This window comes from Solea solea, chromosome 7 (assembly GCF_958295425.1).
Source record: "Solea solea chromosome 7, fSolSol10.1, whole genome shotgun sequence".
NCBI classification, from domain to species: Eukaryota; Metazoa; Chordata; class Actinopteri; order Pleuronectiformes; family Soleidae; genus Solea; species Solea solea.
Genome location: NC_081140.1, coordinates 7,581,868 through 7,599,310, shown reverse-complemented (window position 1 = coordinate 7,599,310; position 17,443 = coordinate 7,581,868). Strand labels below are relative to the sequence as shown.

Sequence of the window (17,443 nt, the reverse complement as noted above, 5' to 3'; positions counted from 1 at the left end):
CATTGACCAAATGAATTGTCCTGACCCATTTATTTAAATGGAAACACACTCTTCCCCTCGCCTGGGCCACACTGGATGTGTGTGTGTGTGTGTGTGCAGTGTGTGATGCTGGATTACTAATCAGCTGCAGGTCCTGAACTGCTGTTATTCACATTAACACCAGCATTAAGGCTCAAGCAGTCGCCGATACAAATTTTGAACAGATGGCGGAAAATAAGTTGGTTTGGACACTGAAAACTATGACATCATCAGTAGGTGTGTCAATGTAAGCTGTAGAGAACAACATGACTTTGAAATAGGTACGGGAAGGGGCTGTGTTATGTTATGTTTGTGATATATTGGACAAATGTAGACTTTCAAAACTTTACTGAGGGATGTTTTTTCACCGTCTATTTTTCTGCAAACTGCACACAGCACATGGAGCAAATTAGGCGAGATGCTGACTCTGGACAAGAGCAAATCAGTTTGATTTGTTTAGCCCAAATTCACAAATCAATCTGTACATGCCATCCTCAGCAAAGAACAAGTCCACACAAGAGAGAAAATATTGAAGGAAACCTTTAGAAGAGTGACGAAGAGAGGTGTGGGGTTCCTCTTCACACTTCTGCAGATCTGCAGCTCAGTGTGGCCCACATGTTACACAAGAAATCTGGATTATGGGCCAGATTTCTGACCCGATCTGGCTCTTCCGAGAACTGTGGGTGCCTTCCAAATTTAGGCTGATTTGAACAGATTATCTGGCCAAATGATCCTGTCGTGTGAGGGGTTAACAGACACGATTTTAACGGGAAACGGACACATCAGCGTCTTCCTGATTTCAAATCAGAGCCAGTTGACCGATGAGTTGACCGGGAAACGGATTGCGTACAATTGTTTAGAACTTAACACAAAACATCGCACATACAAAAACATCGACATTCAGTCAACATCGTCAGTTTTGAAAATCCTCTAGACTTTAAAGAGATAAGACTTCCCCCTTACAGACACCAGTAAATGTGCAGGCTCTTACATGATCACCTGACAGTGCTAAATGCATCTGGATCTTTACAAGACGTTGAAACGCCCTCCATATTTCTTAATTAACAGAACATGTGTCATATGGGAAGAATCAGAGCAGGTAGTGGTTTGATAGAAGTGAAAAGTCAATAGGAGGGAGGTTTGGATCTTGTTATTATTGATTACATTTTCTGTCACTCAGAGGCGCATGACTCTCAAGTCTTGGAAATGTCACCGTGTGTGTGTGTGTGTGTCTTCTGGACCAGTAGTCGTCATGGAGACCAGCACCTGATCTACTTTCTTTCTGAAGAACTGGTTAGGTTTAGTGCTAAGATTTGAATAGTGGGACTATTATTTATGTTAGTTAGGGTTCGATATTAAGTGATTATGGTTAAGGTTAGGGATACGGTTTCAAATGAATGGAAGTCAAAGCAGTGTCCTTAAAAGGATAGCTGCACAAACCTCTGTGTGTGTGTGTGTTTGTAACCTATAAACCATCACACATGTCACACATGTTTTAACACACTCACCTGTCGGCACATGCTTTTCTCTTTGTAACAAACAGCCCACTGGTTTACAATCAATCCATTTCTCTTGTCTTGTATCATTTTCTTTTTCTTTTCCCCCCACAACACAGAAGTGCAGTTGAAGCAAAGCCAGCTGCAGCTCTCCTGCATCACAAACTCAAACACTTTTCCAGATGTTACCGCACAGTTACCTTTTGATTCAATCATTTGGGTGCCAGACATATTGTATATCACAACTTACACACACTTTCTGTTGTGTTGACCGATACTTTTCCAGCCTCCTCCTGCGGATCACGTCAGCTCCTGAGTTATTTTAATCTGTCCTGCACATGTAGCTTGTTTGAGATCAGCCCACAGCTTTCAGTCATGTCCAGCGGCCCATGACGAGGTCAGCGGTGCATCAGGGTCCTGTTGTAGGACGTTTACATTCAGAACCTGCTGACTTTGTCTTTATCTGTGCGACGTTTACCTGTGCGACTTTTTACGGCTAGTCGCTGTATGTGCAAACTCGGGCGGAGAAAGACTGAATAAAGAAGGAGAGGGTTGGGGGCAGATGGTGTAAACGTGTGTTAAAGTGTGAGGATTCACTTCTGGATCATTTGTGTTTACCGGCGTTCATCGTGCAAGAGTAATGCCTCAGCCTCTACTTCTCCCAGTGTCACACACTCGTGACTGTCCTTCATTTCTGATAGAACATTGGGGATGTTGGAGAAATCCGCCCTGATTTGCCTTCACAACACCACGTTACATAAAATGTTATCTCGGGCTTAAATCTTTCCAAAGTGAAGTTCATGTCTACTCACATCTTTGCTTTGACTTTCTATGTTCCAAAAACCTTTCTGGCATCTTTTGTTGGCTCCTCAAGTCTTTCCCATGAGTCTGTTTATGAAATTTTCCTCCATGGAGCCAAAGATTCAACCGAAAGTACAGAGTCTGCTTTGCCCTGACACGTAGAGTATTTCACTGACGCTAGTACAGAGGATCGGTGGAACCGATCCAACTTACCTGCAGGTTGAAGACCAACCACGTTGATCGGATTACTGAGGCTTATGTGATGAATGGAGGCTTCCATGTAATTTACTGGCAGTGTAAACTTGCGCAGAAAGAGGAGGCAGTGAGGTCAGCGGCACAAATCACTACACTGTGGGCTTTACAAGCTGCTGATGCCGGAGATGTCTGGGATTCACCTTTTTCAGTGTCCCGAGAGCTTCAGTGACCTTTTAGGTGATGAAAGCACAAGACCTTCTTTTGGTAGATTGGGCATGTTTCTGCCAGTTTCATCTCCCACCACATTGCTCATTCCTGCTCTTTCGTGTCTGTCTGGTATCTTCAAGAGACTCGAGAATGAAGAGGAACAAGCTGAATTTAGTCCAGATGAAAAGACGCAGCAATAAAGTAACTGCACTCAGTTCTTAAATAAAACAGGAAAGTTAGAGGCTGCTCACCTGCAGAATCTAAAAATGCTGGGAACACACCTGGAAGAAGCCAGAGCTGTTTTAACTAATACTCTTGTGAGGCTGTGCTTATGCCATGCACGTTGTTACTAAGCAACCAAAACCTGAGAGCTGATGAGAGGACCAAAGTTGCTGCAGCTTCACTGTATTTTTTTAAAGCAATAAAAATAAAAACTAAGACACTGGATTACCGGTGTTGTTTTTCCCCTGGCTAATCTAATCAGTCATCGCCTTAGTTAGACCGACTGAAAGTGAAGAGAATGCACACATCACCTCCCTCACATGCGTTGTGTGTCGACAGCTGCATAGATTGAAATTAACAGCAGCCGCAAATGACTCGATAATGTGTTTCCAAAAACAAGTCTAACAAAGGCTGCATGAGTCGTTTCAGCTTCTGCTGCAGTCTTAAAAACAACAAATGGCCATCGCTGTGCTTCTCACACTGAGGCTAAACTCCAGAAAAAAAAAAGTGTAAATCACTGATGAAGTGTGATATGTTCTCATGGGGCTGCTCCGCAGTGCCTCATCAATGTTTCATAAGAACAAAATCAAATATTCATCATCCGCCGTCGACACTGAGGGACTGACGTGTGGCTAACAGCAATCAGGAGAAGAATGTTAATGTTAAATGTGAAAGGACGCAGACATATAAAAGTGGGAGCATCAGATTATATAGAAGTAAGAGGGACGACATGTTGCATGAGTCAAATGCGTGAAGTGTTATCAAGTTCAAAATAAAAGGATCTTGACTAAAGAAACGATAAATATAGCAACAGCCACTTATATCTGACCAACATTTTCCTCTGCAGACCAAGCTGTGAGGCAGCATGAGTGCTGTACGCCTGTGCCTGTGTGTGTGTGTTCATGTTCACAGTCAATGCTGCAGCTGCTGCTGTTATTGTTTCTCCTCCTTTTCCTCCCTTCTTCTTCTTCTTCTTCTCCTCCCGTCATTATTTTAACACACGGGCTGCACCAGCCTCTGCTAGTTATATGGACTGGAGTGTTCCGTCAGCCAGCCGAGTGGCAGCGACGATTAAAAAAGCAACATGAACCCTGGAGAACTGGCTCTGTTGATGGTGTCAGGAGCAGAACAGGAGCAGAACACAACAGACCTCGTCAAAATAAAAGCCTTACGTTCCCACTTTAGTGAGAGCATCGTCTTCCACAGAGCTTTCAGTCAACGGTTCGGATGAGATTTCACAACCGCACACGATTCAGCAATTGTGAATATGGTGTGTTTGTGTCCGTCTGGATCGGTCACATCCAAACTGTGTGTGCACTGTCAGCACGTTTCAACTGCGCTGGTTGTGTCTTATCCAGGCATGTTTGGGTTTAGCATAGCAATCACCTGGAACACTTTTAATCAGGGTAGATCGCCATAGTAACTGGTGTATATCACCATGGCAACCAACATTACTCTGCAGAGCTACTATTGCACAAATAAAGTACATGTTCCATGTCATATGTTGGTTTGCTGTGTGTATATTTGATACGCATCTAGGCTTTTACGCAAATTAAAAGTGGAATGAATTAAATTGAAAGTGTCAGTTTCGATATATATCTATATATATATATATATATCTATATATGTATATAAATATACATATATATCTATATATGTATATAAATATATGTGTATATATATACATATAATTATATGTATATATATATATATATATATATATAATTAATTACAGCGCTACTACGGCTTGTTATTCTGTTCGACATTCTGCTCGTGCAATCGTTCCCTCATAAATCACAATAACAGTATCCGTGTTTCATCTCATATCAGAACATGCGCTTCATTCATCAATGTACGATGGACGGTGATGTTTGTAATTAACAACACTGCCTCTTACGGGGGACATGGACGCAGAGCAGGTCTATTCAGTTGGTGTCAGTGAGCCAAATTCGGCCCCTTGAAAAACAACAACAACAACAACAACAACAACAACACACTATTGATACAGTATAAATACTGGCACCAGATGCAGTGCAGCTTTGTCTATATGACCTGTCATTGGAAAAATGCTTTGCTTTATCGAGGTTCATTCCTTTGCTGAGACAAATAACTGAACAGCTACTGTTTCACAACACTGGATCTCAGTACTGCAGGTCTTAAATTATACAGACATCTGTCTGTTCAAGATACTAAACACTTTATGGATGTTTTAAGGCTTAACTAGGATTTGTGCTGACCCATAAGAATCTGAACTTCCCATTTGAAGACTCCAGAATTGCAATTCGGCTGCCTCCATGTTAATGTTCAGAGGTGTCACCTGACTCCTATTGGACTATACCATTCATATGTGCAGTGCTTTATTTATCTATTTTCATCTGTATAGGAACATCCTTTATAAAACTGACATCATGCTCTATTGAAGAAGACCTGTACCTGGCAAGTGAGGCCAATAACTCCACAGGAAAATGTTTACTGATGTTATAAATCAAGCGAGAAGTGGGTTCATTTTACCAGAGACTCCAAAACAAAGTTATTTTTTGCAACCATTGGAAATTCCCCCTGGTGGCTATTCAAAAATAGTTTTAGTAAGCCATCAGTAATTTATGCTTATGAGTTAAACAGCTCAAGCAGCACCAAAGAGGAGGGACGCTTGAGGATGCAGGATGCTGCCCTACATAGGCCCACACAACCAGCGACTCTTTTAAAACGGGTATCAGTCATGTTCGCTTCTTCGTTTCCATAATAAGAGACACCAGAAATGCAATGGTCTCTCACTCTTCATCAGCACACGCACACACGCACACACACACACACCCAGCACTCATTACTCACCGGTGCGGCTGTTTATGGTGAAGAAGTTCTGTGGGTTTCCACTGATGATGCGGTAGCTCAGCCTGTCGGCGGCAGCGGCGGGTGTGGTGTCAGGATCCTGCGCCTGAATCTGGATGACGGAAACGTCGCGCGGGGAGTTCTCTGGCACCGAGGGTCGGTACAGTGGCTCTGAGGTCAGGGGGGCATTGTCGTTAACGTCCTCAACCTGGACGAACACCTCGATGGTGGCGAACTGGGGAACCACGCCGTGGTCACTGGCGTACACTGTTAGCCAATACGAGTCCTTGGTCTCGCGGTCCAACATGTCGGTGGTGTAGATCACACCTGGTGGAGACAGAGAGAGAGAGAGAGAAAGCACTTAGTGTTTCCACTTTGCTTGTTCTCATTATACGGACACACTGTACGGTTTGCCTGGAACAAGGAAATAATCAAACAGTACACAGAGTAATATCAAGATTGTTGTTTACTGCAGAGACTTCACTTATTGTCATTTCATTATACTGTCAAAAGCCAAGGCAGCAAGAAGAAAGAATGAGAGAAAAGACCCGAGGCTGTTTCTGACACATCATACACAGCCCTGTGCTTTAGTCCCAGTGGTTCTATATGCATCCATACATGTTTATGCACCAGAGTGTTGGCATGCCCTCATTCCATGTGTGTCTACATTAATTTCATTTTACGAGATGTATAAATAAAGTTTTCTTGAACCATTTAACACAAGACACGGAGAGGATGTTGATTTTCCACATTGTCAGTACACATAACAACACAGAAGATAATCTACCTGCATCACGACAAACAAAATCTACATTAACACTCTCTGGCCTCTCATAAAGAATCATTTTTGACACTTTTCTCAGGTAATTACGGTTTCCTGGTTAATGGTGTTTTTATTTGTGGCGAGGTATCTCCGTAAGTTGTCCGTCTCATCTTTCCTGCATAATTTATTCAAGTTTTATCATACTCTATATTGCCTTTTTATACATAACATGTGAATAAATGAACTATATCAACTAAATAACCAGCATTTCTGTTTTCTTTCATAACCTGTGTCAGAAACCTCCACATCATTATCACTTATCCAGACAGCTTTCCAGTTGTATTCCTTGTTATAATCCTGCGTGATGTATCATTCACATGGTGAATATCGATGTAGTGATACACAGAAAAAGAAATGATAAACCTACTAATGATCATGGTTTAATTTTGGATTTCTGTTTTGAATGCACATGCAAATAAGTACATTTATCTGAAAAATTGAATTGTCTTGCATATATTTAAACCTAAAATGTGAGGAAAATGTTTCTATTAAAAGCATTTCTGTTGATAAAAAAATAACAAACATGCACAGCATTGTGTAAATAACTGGATATGGTGTGGTCACATCCACAGCAGTGTTCATGTTAAGGCTTTACATCAACTATAAATCCAGTTTATGGGGAAGTGAGGGAGACACAAAGCCACAAAGCATCCTGATGCAGAAGAATAAATGAAGTTGAGGAAATTGCTTTTCTTGCCTTTGACGGTAAATAAAGAAGCCGTCCACCGCGAGACAAGCGCAGTCCAACAACTGGACATGTTTTTTGGACAGAAAGTGCAGAGAAAACAGACTTTCTGAAAAGAAAATGCATTTCTCAGACGCAGCTTGATGCGTTCAGTCCACTTCATTTATCTTAAAGCTTCACTTGACTGTGAGTGGATACCTGCTGTTGGACATCTGCTCACCACGTCTGTCACTGAGAGATTGGTGGTGACTAACAGCTGCTTCATCTCTTGTCGCTGGACAAGTCTATTAATATGTTAGGTCATGCACCTATTGAGACCTTCTGAGGTCGTACCACCTTCTTAAAAACAACCAGCTGATACCAGTGTTTCATTTGTTTCAGTGTTCTTTTCATGGCAAGGAAACTAATAAATCTTCTTGATAAAAAAATTCGTAACAGTATGATTTAAAGTATTTCCGTCCTATTTAAGCTATCTTTGTATTATGCACACACTGGGAGCACAGACACTAAACACACTAGGGGGGCAGGGACAAACAAACACAGGTGTGACAAATGAGACACAGGTGAAGCAGATTAGGGGCGGGGCATGCAATCAGGGATGACAGGACAGGAAGCAAAACTACACACAAGGTACACAGGAAAGAAAATCTTCAAAATAAAACAGGAAACAGAACTAAAAGCTCAAGGTAAAGCAAACAAAAGTGCAAACTGAATAAATGTTTCCCTAAAAGTGACCTGGAAAAACCAGGGGTTGTGAGAATTAAAGCCCCATCTTCCAGCTTTTTCTTTCACGATTGCACGAAATTTCCATAACATCACAATATGGCTTACTGCAATTTCCTAATAGCAAAAGTCACAATACTTCGAAAAATACCATTTTAGATTAAATATTGTCCTGATTGACACATCACACTCCACAGACAGAAGAACATCTTTGTTTTCGCACAGATTTGCTCACAGGGTAGTCATTTTAAATGTTTTTCCAATAAAAATAAGAACAATTGTGTGAAAATGACCATTCCCTCTAATACAATACATATTTCAGTCAAAATAATTGCTAATAATTATATATTTATTTAAAATCGAGCCTTCTTTGCCCCTCACTCCTCTAATTCAACTACTTCCTTGTAAATGTATTCGGTTTACAAACACTATATCCATATTATCATATTAATGTATCTACCTGATAGTTAACATGGAGTGAATTATTATAAAATGAGGATAAGCAGATAGAAATCAGTACCTGCATCAGCCATATTTGCTAAAAAGACTAATGGCACTGAGAGAGATGAAACTCAGCCAAAACCAATGTACAATCGATAAATCAGTGCATCCCTGCACACTTTGTGGACATCGCCTTAAACCTTAAAAATTAGCCCAATAATCTCATTACATCCTTAAAATGTGCGGATGCACTTATCAAGGTGGTGGGGTGTGTGTGTGTGTGTGTGTGTGTGTGTGTGTGTGTGAGATAGAAAAGCTAATAAGTAGACCTTGAGCTGATTGTTTATTTATCTATAACAGATGCCCCACAGCAGTTTAGCTCAACGCTGCCACATGAAAATGGCTGGTGAGTGTCTCGCTATGATTTCATCCTCAAACATTTTGACTTCCAATGCCAACAATTATTCTGCACAGCAGGAGGCCTCATTTAGTAGTCCTATGATCTCCTCTGAGACACACACACACACACACACACACACACAGAGCGAACCCCGTGTTCCTAATGAAGCATTTGTTCCTTTAATTTAAACACAGACAGGATGAGTAAACAGCCCGACCACAGGCTTTCAGGCAGGCCTGTCAAACTATGCAAAACAGAGAGGAAGAGAGGAAGCTATCAAGGCCAGGGGAGAATCTGTTTAACATATGACTTAATCCCATGATGCCTTGCCAGTGGAAAGTCTAGTCAAAACTCCAGAGACCTCTGACCTCAGTGTGTGAGTGTTTTTGTCTGCTGTCCTGTGCATTGTTTGAATCGGTGTGTGTGTGTGTGTGTGGGTGGGTGGCAGGAAATACTGTGTACTGTCTTCATCTGCGTTTGTGTGTAATTATATGTCACTGAGTATTTTAGGTGGTCTATCTATTGTGACATTCTATTCCAGTATGCTGTATTTTCTTACCTGGAACATGCATGGTTGAAATGTGCAGCCTGTGTGGTCACAATTCTTTGGGCAGCACAAGCACAGATTGCAATCCGCTTAAGTTCACAAAGTCACGTGATCTTGCAGATGGAAAAATGTATACGAATCGGCCATTACACTACTACACAATTTTACACACCGTGCACAGCACACCTTTAGCACCATTAGCCACAACATGATGATGATCTGTGTGTTATTTTTGTCTGAGCAAAGCCATGATGGCAGCGTGCATATGCAATATGCTTATAATATACCTCAATCTGCCAGCACATTAGAAACTGGCATGCAAACGAGAGAAGTCGGGGATCAAACTGCCAACGTTCTGGTGAGAAGACGTAACGCTTTTAACGACTAACACGAGTACACACACACACACACACACACACACACACAAACGTATATCCTTATAGTGGAGGAGGAGGACTCACCTGAGCTTGTACTGTGTCCCCTCCCAAATGAGTGTGTTTGTGTGTATATATATATATATATATATATATATGTATATATATATATATATATATATATATATATATATATATATATACATGTATATATACATATATATATATATATATATATATATATATATATATATATATATATATATACATATAAATATATACATATACACTGTATGTATTTGTTTTTCCAGGAAATGCTACTGAGGGATTTACCCCAACGCGACAAACCACTGCCACAGCAAAATCCACTTCTCTGCAGTCCATTCATAAGCTCAGAAAGATCCCCTAGTATTTCATAAATGTGTGTTTGGAAATGAACCACCACCATTCACTGCTCACAAGATGCACTGCTTCTGTTTGCCTTGAGTGACAAATGGCTTTTAAAAGCTACAGAAGTGCCACCTTAAGTGAAATAAACAAATGGACTATAAGTGGCACTTGATCCTACTTTGTGTAGAAAATACACAAATGCGGCTGTGTGTGTGTGTGTGTGTAAAATTTGAACATAATGACGTCATATACACGATGTGTAAGTGTGGCTTTGGTGCTTGTGTTCCCTTTCTCTCGCACATACATGCACACACACTACTGGTCCTGACAAGGTCAATGCTTATGCCAGAAAAAAGGTCCTAAAGAGGGAACAAAAACACATACGCACACACATTGCTTGATGGTTTTTGATCCTGTGGGACGACGGCATGTTCAAGGTTGGCCTTAATTAAATCAGAGTTGCCCCGTTCTGTGTTCTCCCTCTGCCTCGCTGTCCATTCATCTCTGCCTCCTTCCGGCCCCGTGGCCACACTACAATTAATAGCAGCGCACCAAAGCTTAAGCTCCTGCTTACACGCACGCTTTCTGATTCAGAGCATGGAATTAACGGCAAAAGTCACAGGAGTGCTGAATTGAACACACGCTGGAGAGCGGGGAGTAACAGAGAGTCTGCTTCCTCGCAGAGCAGCGCAACTCAAACTCAACCGCACTGCAGCAATAGACAGCATATGACAAGGAGGTGCATCATTTCAGACCGTTTATTACATTAGAGTAAACCCTTTGTATCTGCATGGCGCCCTTTCTAAGTGGCAACCCATCTCTGAGTGTAGTACTTTGCTGATTTCTGTTAAATCATATTTGGAAGAGTGGGGTAGACCGGTCCGTGTACTTGACGGCCAACGGATTTTCATTTTAAGAAAAAAAACGAGCCGTTTCCTGATTACCATTTACAAATAGGGAAATGGAAAAAAACAAAAATCGACAATAACTGAATGAGGAAAAAGACAGAATGATCAGTTGTCTGGATTTGCAAATAAACGCAAATCGAGAAACAAAATGACTGACCGGAATCCGATGACGCTGGTGCGCTGTACGCAGAAGTCTAAACATGTCTTTACACAAATTTACTAGTTTTATAGCAGCAAAACCGACTGAATGGAAAGTCCTGTGGTGAACCCTCCGCTGTGTTAAACACTCAGTATGAAGCAACCCGGGGTTTTTCTGAGCGGAATGTGCTGAGCAGGGGCTTGACCGCGGTTAAGCGAGCCACAGTTGGATTTGTGCTGCGCGACTTTTTGGACCTCAGCATCCCACCTTTTTTCCATTCAGTCTGTTTTCTGCTATAAAACTAGTGAATTCCTGTAAAGACATGTTTAGACTACAGGCAAATTTCCGATTTCTCTTTATTTGTATATTGAGAGAACTGATCATTCTGTCTTTTTGCCTTTTCAATGATTGCCGATTTTTCCAAAATGAGCCATTTCCCAATTTCCATTTACAAATAATAGAAACGGCTCATTTCGGTTTTATTTTATTAAAACAAAATCCGTTGGCCGTCAAGTACACAAACCTAGACCGCACTGAGAGCTTGTCCAGTGTACGTCCACCTATTGTATTTCAATCATAGCATAACCATGTCCTCAAGCATGGTGTAACTATACCCTGCTTTTATGGTCTAAATGGGACCATAACTTATAAACTGGACATCATGCTTCATTAAAGAAGACCTGTAACTAGTGACTGCGACTCATAAACTCATCACACATACTCTACGAACCAGTTGGGTTGCTCCCTGGTGGCCATTCGAGAGAATGCTTGTTTCAAATACTTCAGCATAGACTTCAATCTCCGAACCAAGAGACAACATGCCTTTTTATTCACAGTCAATCATCTCTATGTTTTTGCACCATACCAGCAAACCAGACCTGGCCTTTCCTAATCTGTATTGTTACCTCCAGTATTAAGAATATTCAATCTGTAATCCGAGAAAACCACAACAAAATCAGCCAGACCGTTGCATCAGTCGTGTTCCATCACCTGCCCAATGCTTACTTTTTTTGTTTCCAACATCTGCTCTGTTGTCAAATTGAGCGCTGATGCACTTTCCTCAAGAGCAACACCACAGGCATCAAACGGGTGTGTTACTGTGTGTGTTTTAATGGCCTATTTCCAATCTCCATATGTCTGCACGCTGCTGTGAGCGGACAGCGTACAGTAAATGACGATAAACGGAGACAAGATGGAGAACATCATTAAAAGTGGGGTAGCTGAGGCTTAAGGAACTTAACAAATGTGCCAAACTCAGTATATACTAGATATATACTATCAAGAAAGATCCTTTCCTCCAGGATGTGTTTGAAAACTGACATTAGCATCCCATACAAGTGCAGCTATGTATATATATATATATATATATATACATTAAGACCAATAAGTGAGCTGAAGTGAGAGACTTCAGTCCTCTTCAGCCCTCATGCTACTGTAGCTACAGTTCATTTTGAGGCTCTTGAGTCTGCCAGACCTTCTGGGGCTTCTGGGTTTCTGGGGAAGTGCATCTCAACAAGCCAAAGATGTTATTCTCAAGCCTAATTGGGAATTAAGAGAATTACTTAATGCAGTGATTCACATGTGCATGAATCCACGTGAGTGGAGGCCCAGTGGGCAGGCACTCACTGTTTCTAATTGTTGCATGCTTTCCGGAGCTGGAGGAAAATGCATCCCATTTGCAGTGGTGCCACATGCAAACAGTGACTAATGTGTGAGTGTGTGTCTGTATACATTAAGAATCCAAACATCATGTGAACTGTCTCAGTAATTGGCATTTAACAAAGCTTAATTTAGTTTATCCATGCAGCGCATACCAGACCAGACCAGACCAGACCACATCGGCTGCAAATATTTCAGCTCTCCATGTAAAGAAGAATTCCCTTGAAGACGCCGTAGAGCTTGAAAAGTAACATTCTCCAGGCCGAAAATGACAGGAAATAGGTAACTAGAGGTTTCTGCTTTTATTCAGACACATTGTACATGTCAGCACATTAACGTTAGTTAATTAGAACTACACGCCCAATAACAGCTGTCACATCGTATACCGCCGCCTACTCCTCAAGACAGATGGTAATACCGGGTCTGAACAAGATCAGCGGCAGATCCAGATCAAACCAGGCCATTTTCTCTTTGCTTCGTTTTCCCCCCTGCACTCAGACTGCACAGTGTTTTTCATCATCTGCAGAAAACTAATGCAGTTTTATTCCTCTCTTATTGTGTCAAGTCAGAGTTGGATTGTTCCATAAACATATGTTATTGATGCAAAGCTGCTCAGTATGAATGACAGCCACTACTGATCCCATCATCCCATCATATCATTATATATCAGCAAAAAAATGAAGTCAGACATTTGCTGTTGAGATTAACTAGCCAGAGTGTTCAATACCGCAAGTAAAATCAGGAAAAAAACAAACACTAACGCAGTGAGAAGTATATGCGGAGAATTACAAAGAAAGCTCCTGACATTACAAACGATGTGAGTCAATTTCACTCTAAATGTAAACAGCTCCTCAGGAAAGTGGTTTAAACTCCCACGATACACAAACAATATCTACAAGAAATAGTTTGGACTAAGTGCAATTACACTGTGGAACTGAGTGAATTGATGTGCCTGGAATTGACCCCCAACCTCTCAAGTTTTTGAATAGTTGGGTTTCTTTGTATTTGAAATGTATGAAGTGTTCATATACTGAAGTATAAAGTTGAACCTAAATGTACAGCGTTAGATTTAATAGGGCTACAGCATGGAACAGAGTTTGGTTTTAAAGAAACATAGATACAGCAAAGCCTAGTGCAACCCTTATATAATATAATGTCAGTCAAACATTTAATCCAATTGTAATATTTGAACCAATCAAAATAAAGACAGTTAAAAACAGAATATTTGACGATACAAACTACTGCACCCTCTGTTACTTAGTTAATATTTAATGTGCATTCATAATGACGTCGCTAAATGTCACAGGAAGCCGTGGTGTTCACAGCTAGTTTTATGATGTTCATGTTCATGCAGGGAGCCATAATTGGAAATGACAGGAGTGATGTGATCAACGTTGCTGCTTTGAGATCTGTCTCTCCAGTGTCTATACCATGATATCAAACACAAATATCCTTCAAATGAACACGTCATGGTAGGACGATTCACTGATTTTGAACAGGGTGAAAAAAACAAGAAGTCATTTCAGATCATTGTTTGGACTAAACCTTAAAAAAGGATAGCTTAATGACTTTAAATCTTAATGGCTGTAATTTTCACTTATGCATCATTCAAAATACCCTTTCAATAAAGCAAGACATGACATACATGTACTGTTTATGCATTAGTGCACCAGCCACACTTAAAAATAAATGTTCCATTAAGATATAACCATATTATATTCATAATACTTATAATTACTACATTATAATGATTCAGTTTCTATAACTTTTCATTTATTATCACACCTCTCTGTGTAAGACATTTATTCTTCATAACAAGAAGAATAAATCACCTCTTTTCTGTTTTCAGAAAAGAGGTGAACAAACTGAAATGTACTGAAACTGTTATGAAGAAAATGTAATTTATACTAAACCATGGGCTGGTTGAGCTGCTGCACCCCTTATCAATGGGTGTTTTTAATTTGTTTTTTTATGTTTAATTTTATTTTTGGAATTATTTTAAACTGTAGAAAGATATCCCCAGCAATACTTATGAAAAAAAACAACATACTACTTATCTTTGTGTTTTATATCCTACCATCTCATCACATCTATGAAATCATTATTTATTATTATTATTTTCATTATATTTACAATGCAGTTGTACAGCTGGATATTGGTCTTTGATTTTACCTTGTAATACCATAAGACTCAGCTGAGTTATAAGATCACTGCCCTTTCCATTCCACCAGAGGACTTTTCTTTCCTCACTTTACTCCGCCGAGTCACACTAAACCTTTTTCTTCCTAGAATTCTAAACTCACCACACCGTTTGGCCCTGTCAATAAAAAGGCAACCCGCAGTGGAGCCAGAAAATAAAAAGGGGTGAAGCCGTAGGTCAGAGTATCCAGCTCTAAAGGACTCTCTGCTACACAGCCCAGAGGCTCACACAAACCTCGGAGTTTGGGCAGATTCCAGTACATGCTGTACACAGAGATGTGACGATGGATGAAGAGTGCACACACTGGAACTTCAATGCACAAAGAAGTTCTATAATATTTTGGTATAATTAAAAAACTCCAGTGGGCCACACAATGGCATGGTGGCTAGCAATGTTGCCTTGCAGCAAAAAGACGAGGGTCTGCAACCCCGAACCAAACAAGAGCCTTTCTGCATGGAGTTTGCATGTTCTCCCTGTGTATGCGTGGCTCTTCTCCGGGTTCTCCGGGTTTTTCTCCCACAGAGCAGTGCAAAAACATGCAGGGGCTAATTGCTCGTAGGTGTGAGAGTGAATAACCATTCACTCTTCATCATTCACGTTCATCTCTGGCAACTTACTCAGGGTGTACCGCGCCTTTCACTCTGTGTCAGATGGGATTACTTCCCGTAGATAATGAGCGAGAGTGGCAGTGAAATACTCTGCACACTGCCCAGCACTAGCACTGCATGCAGCCCTACAGAGCAGCTGCTCTGAACTATGGTCTCTCAAGACATCAATAGAAGAGATTGTAGTTCATGATGGAACTCTGGCAAGATGGAAAACACGTGGTTGTAATCGCGGTAAAAGCTTTCTGAAACTTCTCAGGATGCCATAGACAAAGTCGGCTCATACAAATGTGTGCTTCTCGTGTTTGTTCGCGACTGTGGACACACTTCCACTTTCACGGGGGACGTCACCCGAGTCCACCGACTGCGGTGTGAACCATGTCACGTTTTCATTTACACCACTGACTGTGGTCTGAGGGATCACAACTCAAAATCCGTCTGAGGTTGCTCTCAGTCGTCCACCTGACATCTCTGAACAGACCCAGAGAGAGACACGTTCTCTCTCTCTCTCTCTCTCACCACAGTCAGCTTTTTATCTGCTGCCTCATTCATCATTTAGAGAAGGTCGGAAGAGAGGTGGATGCTGATGGGATGGAAAGAATGAGAAGGGGGAAAAAAGAGCAGCAGAATAAGTAAAAGATGCTGCTGCGGCACTAAACTTAAACAAACCTGCACCAGGAAATAACCTCATCCTCCTGTGGAGTTTTCCATGGAATGTGGGGGGGGGGGGGGTTACTGCAGGTGTGAGAGGTCAGGTGGTCAGTCTTGTCAGATAGTGAAGAGGCTATTAGAGAGAAATGAGCAGCAGGGAGCGTTTCTCAGGCTCCTGTTAAGCTGCCCCCTCTGAGGGTTATAATGAGTCCTCAGCTAGTCCTTCAGCTTGGAGCGGAGATTAGCACCTGAGACCCCTCAGGTAAAACCCTCATTAGCCAGCTAGCATTAGAGCGATAATGTGCGGCGCTACAATGTGGCCTCTATCAGCATTAGTGGGGGGAGGTAAAGGTTAGTGCATAAATAAGAGAGGGGTTTTATCCCTCGTGAGGCTTCACAAAAATGTAGCAAGCATTCAAAAGGGGCAATGATGGAAAAAAAACCAAAAAAAAAAACATAATACCGAGAGGGAAGTTAGGAAGCCGGGTAATAAAAAAGCATTTGCATGATGATATACTTATTTTCAGACATCGTTCCCTCCAACCTAATTCAGTGGAAGAACATAGACTGCATATAAAAATGGAAGCAGTCTTCCACTTTTAATATTGCTGCCATAGCAAGGAGGACAGAAGTAGCAGTTAGCCACCAGGAGGCGACTCCGCAGGCTGCAAATAGAACTCTGAAACTGCGGGAATGGAGACAGGAAACAATTTCATCGAGAGTTAATGGTCTTTTTTCAGGTTTCCTTCATTAGAGGAAGATAAAGTACGTCACATATGAGTGAACAGCAGTGTGATTGACAGCCGGTATCTTATAATAGTCGCCTGCCTGTCTGCCTGCAGGTGATGTCTTCAAATGACCACTTTCAAAAACAGACATTGTGCCGGTCAAATCGCAAGTTTCCAGGCCTCACAGTGGGAGTCTTGCAAGATGGAAACTACTGTGAAGCCACTTTTTATATACATTCTTTGTGGAGTAAGAGGTGTCCAGGTGTGGATACAGATGGAGGAAATAAAATACAAAAATCATGGATAGATATGTGACGGTTATTTTGACCATGCAGACGGTGAAACACAACGTGAATTAGCGTGCTAAAAATGACATAGAACAAGCAAAGTAGTAAATATGGT

The 17,443-nt window shown here is 41.2% G+C and overlaps 1 protein-coding gene across 8 annotated transcripts in view; it reads right to left on the bottom strand.

Moving 5' to 3' along the window:
• The window catches only part of fat3a (FAT atypical cadherin 3a), a 159,797-nt gene that overhangs the window by 62,607 nt on the left and 79,747 nt on the right, over positions 1 to 17,443 (bottom strand). For all 8 annotated transcript variants that reach the window (XM_058634784.1, XM_058634777.1, XM_058634781.1 and 5 more), the window contains one exon: positions 5,772 to 6,095. In XM_058634784.1, coding sequence (XP_058490767.1) covers positions 5,772 to 6,095 — 324 coding nt within the window. The remainder of the gene's footprint in view (positions 1 to 5,771; positions 6,096 to 17,443) is intronic.